General features: G+C 39.7%; 1 protein-coding gene across 1 annotated transcript in view; it reads right to left on the bottom strand.

Annotated features, from left to right (window-relative positions):
- Nucleotides 1–3,944, bottom strand: part of LOC136842191 (protein FAM200C-like) — an 11,800-nt gene extending 7,856 nt beyond the window's left edge. Inside the window, exons 1-3 of the mRNA XM_067109542.1 lie at nt 3,826–3,944; nt 2,478–2,621; nt 2,122–2,158 (exon numbers count right to left, since the gene is read on the bottom strand). Coding sequence (XP_066965643.1) covers nt 2,122–2,158; nt 2,478–2,621; nt 3,826–3,944 — 300 coding nt within the window. The remainder of the gene's footprint in view (nt 1–2,121; nt 2,159–2,477; nt 2,622–3,825) is intronic.
- Nucleotides 3,945–7,500: the final 3,556 nt, after the last annotated feature.

Below are 7,500 nucleotides of genomic sequence, written 5' to 3'. Positions count from 1 at the left end.
TTGGAACTTTGGTTAACACAAAGCACTACAAGCAACAAAAATTCAAATACTGTGATTTTTTACGCACGTAATTGCAATTTGATTCTTATTAGGTTCATCTCCGCTGTTTAACATATAACACTCCGCCAGTTCTAAAACCCTGCAAAATTTCCTGTGTTTGTAAGTTATTTTTAAGAGTTCGAAGAAATGAAAACTATTCAAATATTAGGGACATGGACTTTATGAAATACAAGAAATTAATATCAAATAAGTTCAGCACTCACTATATTCAACATATAAAAAATGTTAAAGTTAAATAGGACAAATAAAACTCAGAATAGCCTAACGATGACGTCTAATACGTTAACGACTTGTAAGCGTGTTTTTGAAGTCCGTCTGGGGGGGAATTCGTAAGACAGTTACAACACTCTACATAACCTTTACAGGTAAAAGGGCGAACACTGAGATGTGATTTCCCATTATTGAGGATAATAATGTATCTGGAGGCTTTTTCAACAATGATTGTCTTTATCTTTTGTTCTGGAACATCTTCAGGTTAAATGAATGGATGTTTTGGAATATTATCAAGCCACCAGTTTACAGTATAGAATATATCATCTTTTCATATTGCATTTATTAATACAACATTTTATATTTCCCTTCTTAACTCGAAAATGAGTTGCACTGACATAGAATTGACAATTAATTCAACGCCCAAAAAAGAAAATGAACAACTTTGGAAATAGGTCTTAAAATGCATGGTCATAAGTTTATCCTATTAACTAATTCGAATTAAAATGGAAAGACGTTAAGAAGTGTTAAGGACTTTTACGGTTGGATTTTTGGCATTATCTATGAGTGTGTTTAAATGTGACAGGAATACACAGGGTAGCATTAAAAGTTGATAATCAGAGTATATTAAAAATATCATCTTACGACTAGTCCGAAGGATAATATATGAATATTAATTTACAGATCACCTTGGAAGGAAAAAGTACGTAAATATTAAATATTGCCTTTCTGTATTTAAATGACGAAATAAGATTGGTTTCCCACTCACTAAAGGCATGAGTACTATATTTCGTCTGCATAAGATTATTCATTCATTTGGCATCAAGTGCAAAGCATTTTACCCTTATGCCAAAAAAGATTAAATATTGAAATTCTAGCAAGGATCTAAAGTTTGTTATTGTGACTTCACACTGTGACTTATATTTTTAAAAGTAACTTAAATTTACTTAAAAGTAGTTTTTAATTGACTGGTTCATACCAGGGCCAATTGAAGATATATTTACTACGAAAATCTAAAAGTTACTGAAGAAAATAAATTAATTTTGAAGACTTGATAATTTCATGGTAACAAAAATGTAAATCAGGTTGTTAGTAAGAAAAAAACATCTCCGATACTTAATGGACATATGTAAACATAAACGAGTCTCTAGTATTTTGTTATTTCGTATCGTATATACAACTTATATATATATATATATATATATATATATATATATATATATATATATATATATATATATATATATATATATATATATATATATATATATATATACATTATCAAGAAATCTACTGTATTTATTACATATCTGATTCAATATTAGGACAACTTCGTGGACAAACAAGGGAAAATCTGTGGCTTAGGACCTTCTTCATGTGAGGGAAAATAACATAAACTGAATGGTTCTCTTAACTAAGTATATTTACATAACAAACAAAGATCAGAAGAATGACGAATTACTGGGCAGGTAATAATAAGGGCCTGCTAAATGAATGAATCCTACACAGAATAAATATTCCACTTGATGATGTCTTTATCACAGGAAACATCTCAGTTGGGGTAGAAAGGGTACTGCACATGGATAGAGCCAAGTGATTCCACAGTCGAGGCCTATCTGCAATATATGCAAGACGGTTACTTGCAAGAATAATAAGACGCTCATAGGGAACTGAGGGAATGCACAGATGGTGCCAAATAACTCAGTTCAACACTAAATACATAATTACGTTGACACTGAATGCCCCAACACAAACTATTGAAGGTGATCGTGCAATGGAAAATAAATGAAAATCAGACAGAGAAATAACAGGAATCGCAACGGATTAAGAAACCTCATTCTGGTACATTACCTTCGTCAAGATGACGGTGTCCTCGTTTGATAGGGCACTGGCGATGGAGGAGGGAGTTAAAATGCTACTACAAAAGTACACTGGTTAAAACCTCGGGGTCGAACACATGGAAAGTTCGAGGGTCAGGCAAGGTTAAGGACATCTGTCCTTGGTGGTGGTCTGCGCCCTTCTCTCTCTTGATTGCCGTTGCATCATCTATAAATAACCTTTGGAAATCACTCATCGCGTCCAATTAGGTAGTGCAAAGGTTAATCTTTGTCACGTTTTTTATATAGGCCACATGGCAGCAGTTAAACCTCGTGGAGGGTTTTTAACATGGCAGGGTGCCAATTTCTCTTTTCTGGCTCCTCCATTACCCATTGTCTGATGCTAAGAAGGTACGACAGTTACCTGGCAAACAACGTCTTAGGCAGTCATTTGAAGAGAAATAAGGGTTAGGCTTAACCATTTTGCGGAATGGAGGTGAGAGTTTATGAAGGGGCGAGTGGAAACCCACAGTTCTAGAAATTAAAACAGTTGAGATGAATTTTATCTCTTTCTTAGTTACATTACAGATGTAAAAACCGGTGAGGAAGAGGTTCCAATTGTCGCATCTCCCCAACTAAGTTAGCATTCACACCCTAGATCGGGTGAGAATGATTACCAGCAAGCAAACTCACTTAGAAACTTTACTTTACTTCTCTCTCATTTCCCTTTGGTGGCTTGTAATTCAACTTAAACTTCTGCATAGCAATTAATTTCAAGAGGCAAAACAATATTGTGTCATTTACTTTAACACAGAATAAATATTTGCTGCTAGAAATGACATATTCTTATCATCAAATTCCTATCGCTTTAAGGCAGCATTAATCAGAATATTTTCACAACGTAATGGTATAGTTGAAACAATGAATTAATATTAGGTTAATTCTAGAGATCCTTCATGCACTCTTAATAATAATCAATTACAAGTTTTGTATACATGCAGTTACTCTGCCTTGAAGAGGCATTACAATAAGGTAAATGTGGGCTTAGCTCGGTATTTCCAAGATACTTAAGCAACAGTTCAGTGCCATTCGTGCACTATAAACACAAGGTCGCAAGTCTGAGACTCGAAATTTATTATAGAGATTCACAAAGAGAATAGATGACAGATTCAGAGTAATCAATGATTGTTAGCAAAAGATGATGATTAAATATGCCGAAATTACGTTCCTTAGTTATGGAAAACAGATAAGTTCATTCTCAGCCCAAGAAGGCCGCAAGGTAGCTAGAGGGCGCGACTCCTCCGGCAGGATCAATTGCCAGCACCTATGATAATGGCACTGTGCCAAGTTGGCACTCATATAATAATAACTACTGCCGATGACATATCGTATTTTAAATGCATCATCCAGCGATAGGCATGTCTGTCAATGGCACTCTGCATGGGCAGAGGGGATTAAAGTAAAATGGGGCCTTGGTAAGGCATAAAATAAATGTGAGTAATAATCAAATGTAAGGAGGGGAAATGTTAAAGGAAAAGAATAAGGGATAGAGTTATAAGGAAAATAGATAGGTGAAGAACCCTCACATCCTATTCTGGACAGAGGTGCCAAAGTCTTCGCAGGGGAAAGAGATGGCACTGTGACATTCTGGCATGGGTGCCAGGAGAGCTCGGGGGCTCTACTTAAGCTACCTGGAATTATCCACGCCCGTGGTATTTCCTCCATGGACCTCTCTTACTTTGATGGTTTGTCTCGGTCAGGAATCAGTGGAACCGAGCCCGGGGAGGATATTTGAGTGCCACCTGTGTCGGCTTCTTTGATGGCTGATGCAGGGACCCTTTTTGCAAGCTCTATCATGATCCGTCACAATTCCTTGAGTTCATCGACCATTTGAGACATGGCAGAATCCTTACTCACTTTTGTGTCTGCAGCTAACTGAGACAGAGCAGAAGAGGTCATGGGGGACGTGAGAGGCTCGCAGGTAAGAGTGACCAACTCAGGTACAGGTTGCAAGACCATGCCTTTGGGTGAGTTTCTGCTGTGGTCAGAAGGGATCTGTCTCTCTTACCGGCATTGGTAGCGGAGCCAAGCCGGGAAAAGAGAGGGGACCTGGACTGGGATCTTTGGAGTGGAGATCATGGGCACTAAGGTAGGGCCGGGCACTAATATTTGACTTGGAATTTGCTCGTCGTTCAGGACGGATGGAGTTTGGCACTGCTCAGTGCACCCAAGTGACACTGACAGAGATTGTGAATCAAGAGTGGGATCTCCTAGAGGGAGGGTCTATTTGGGGCCCTGGCATGGGATCTGAAATCGATCTTGATGGAGGGGGCCACTGCACATCGCACTCAGGTTGCACTAGCAGTGGAACAAATGCAGGCATTTGAGGCTTACTCGTCCCTAATGAATGATTTTGGGGGATTTGCACACCTGGATTCCTGTAACTTAGAATGGGACTGGAAGTCCTGCCCCAGGAGGAGGTCATAACTTCCAGGAATGTATCTGGCAACTGCAAGGTCACAGATTTCAGACCTATAACTTCTCATGTTCCTCAACTTGACAGTAGGAAGTATTATCTTAAAGTGACTGATACCCTCAATCGTGGTGAGTTTACATCTGTTAATAATAGCTCTACGGGGAACTTTGTCTTCCCTTATGAGGGATTTTTGTACACCAGTATCATCAAATGCCTTGACCTGGCTGGCGGGGCACCTACTTCGGGGAAGTGCCACATAAATGGGACCCTGGGCTGGAGGACTTAAGGATGTTGGGTCGGTGACTGCCAAGGTAAGGCGGGCGTACTTGACTTATTATTATTAGGGCATTTTGCCCATTGGGCAGAGTGCCCATTGACTTTGCAAGCAGGGCAATAAGTCTTACTATAATCTTTACCTGGCACTATCTCATTGGACGGAGCAGGCTTTTTACTTTTCTTCCATGACCCAGGTGTGGCTCGAGGTGTTGTCCCGTTTGAGGACATAGAGGGGTCTTCTGGCTGATTCTCAGCCTTCAAGTGGCACTGTTCAGTGGGGTGCCCTGTTCTCTTACAATACCCACACATGGGTTTCTTATGGGGGTGCCCATTCTTGTGAGGTTGCTGGGAGTTGGTTGAGGCAGGCAAGGAGGGATATAATTTTCGTCCATGGGAACTAAGACGGAGATGATGCATATCCCATATATCAGCCCAACGGTAGCGCTCGACCACTGTCTTAGGTGCCTTATCGCACAGATCAGTGGCAAGAGCTGGCGGGGCATAAAATAAGAAGTCCTCAAGCTGGAAGAGTTTGAGGACATCCTCCACACTAGTGTCTTTCAGAGATTCTAGCCATCATTTTAGGGCCTTGGTCTTTTAGAAGATCCACTCAGACCAGGTTTGGCCTGATTCCTTGAACATATTTCTCCACCTTTTCCTCCAATGGTCAGGAATTATTTCAAAAGCTTTTATGATAGCTTGGTGGACAAGGGCAAGATTTCCTTGATCCTCAGGAGGGAGAGCATTGAAGGCAATGGCACCTTTCCCTTCAAGGTGCCTTCCCAGGATCAGAGACACTTCTTTGGTAGAGGGCTGATGGGTCGTCAGGACCTTTTCAATATGGTTGAGCCAGGCTTCAGGCTTGGCTTCATCCCATTTTCTTATGAGGGTGCCTACACTGCTGAGGGTTGATTGAGGAGAGGGTGTTGGTGTGTTGCGCATTTCATGAGCTGCCATTGCAAGCTGATGAGGTTTCTTTCTCCCTCTCCTGTCTTTCTGCCTCTTCTCGTTCCTCCTGGGTTATTCTTTCCTTTTCCTTCTTCTGTCTTTCTGCCTCTTATCGTTTCTCCTGGGCTATTCTTTCTTTCTCCTTCTCCTGTCTTTCTGCCTCTTCTCGTTTCTCCTGGGCTATTCTTTTTTTTTTCTTCTTCTCCTGTCTCTCTGACTCTTCTCATTTCTCATGGACTATTCTTTCTTTCTCCTTCTCCTGTCTTTCTGCCGCTTCTTGTTTCTCCTGGACTATTCTTTCTTTCTCCTCCTGTCTTTCTACCTCTCTTTCCTCCTTGGCATCGTCTACTCTCTCTTGGACCCAATCCTTCAAGTTTTGTCTTGACAGTCCCATTTCCTTTCCGGTGGACATGTAGGACTTGAAGTCCTCATTTTACTGGGCTCTGGGTGTTGCAGACATCTTGAGATAACACTTATATGGGCGTGACCCGTTAGAAAATCAATATGTCTGAAAAGACTCAGGGCTGTTCGAATGAACAGGTTCAATATGTCTGACGAGACTCAATGTCATTCAAAATGAACAGATTCAGGGTGTCTGAAAAGACTCAGTCATTCAGAATGAACAAAAATTAGTATGTCTGAATAAGACAAATTTTAGGGTGTCTGAAAGACTCAATGATTCAGAATGAATGAGAGTTAATATGTCTGAATAGGATAAATTTCAGGGTGCCTGAAAGACTCAATTATTCAGAATGAATGAAAATTAAAATTAATATGTCAGAATAAAACAAATTTCAGGGTGTCTGAAAGACTCAATTGTTCAGAATGAACGAAAATTAGTGTCTAAGACAAATTTCAGGGTGTCTGAAAAGACTCAGTTGAAAACTAATATGTCTGAATGAGACAAATTTCAGGATTTCTGAAGAGACTCAGTTAAAAATTAATGTCTGAATAAGACAAATTTCAGGGTGTCTGAAAGACTCAGTTCTTCAGAATGAACGAAAATTTGTATGTCTGAATAAGACAAATTTCAGTGTGTCTGAAAAGACTCAGTTAAAATCTATTATGCCTGAATAAGACAAACTTCATGGTGTCTGTTAATATGTCGGAATAAAATAAATTTCAGGGTGTCTGAAAAGACTTAATGGTTCTTAATGAACGAAAATTTAGCCCATGCTAATGTAAGCCATTATGTATATTTCATTTTGTAGAGAGACGCTGCAGAACTAATAAAAAAAAAGGCTTACGGGGTTATATACTTATGGTGTGTAGAGAAATTTTCCTTGCGCTGCCAAATAATTGTAAATGTGGCATAATGAAAACAGTACATCGATCCTATCGAATATTAAAATCTCCAACCCACAAGGGTAAGACAACAACGCTTAAAATCTTATAACATGCAGGGGGCAGTCCAGACTGCCAAAAGGTTATGTGCAGGGAAGGAAAGGAATGATTATTCTCTGCTATCAAAACAAACCTTAGCTCGCACATGACTAATAATAGTATTTCAATGTTCACTTATGGTCTTGTGACATCTGCTGACAAGGAATGAGTCAGGCGGGTGGCCGGGGGGGCAGGGTTCTCTTGAATGCGTGTCTGGCGTTTGTCTGGGCCTATTCCTTTTTTCCCAAGCTCTGGCCTCCCACAGTAGTGAATGAACGAAGAAATTCTCGCTGATATATTCGTCAATAAAAAAAAAAAATTACAGGAATA

The sequence above is a fragment of the Macrobrachium rosenbergii genome, chromosome 2 (assembly GCF_040412425.1).
Source record: "Macrobrachium rosenbergii isolate ZJJX-2024 chromosome 2, ASM4041242v1, whole genome shotgun sequence".
Classification (NCBI taxonomy): Eukaryota; Metazoa; Arthropoda; class Malacostraca; order Decapoda; family Palaemonidae; genus Macrobrachium; species Macrobrachium rosenbergii.
This window is presented reverse-complemented; position numbering and strand designations above follow the sequence as displayed.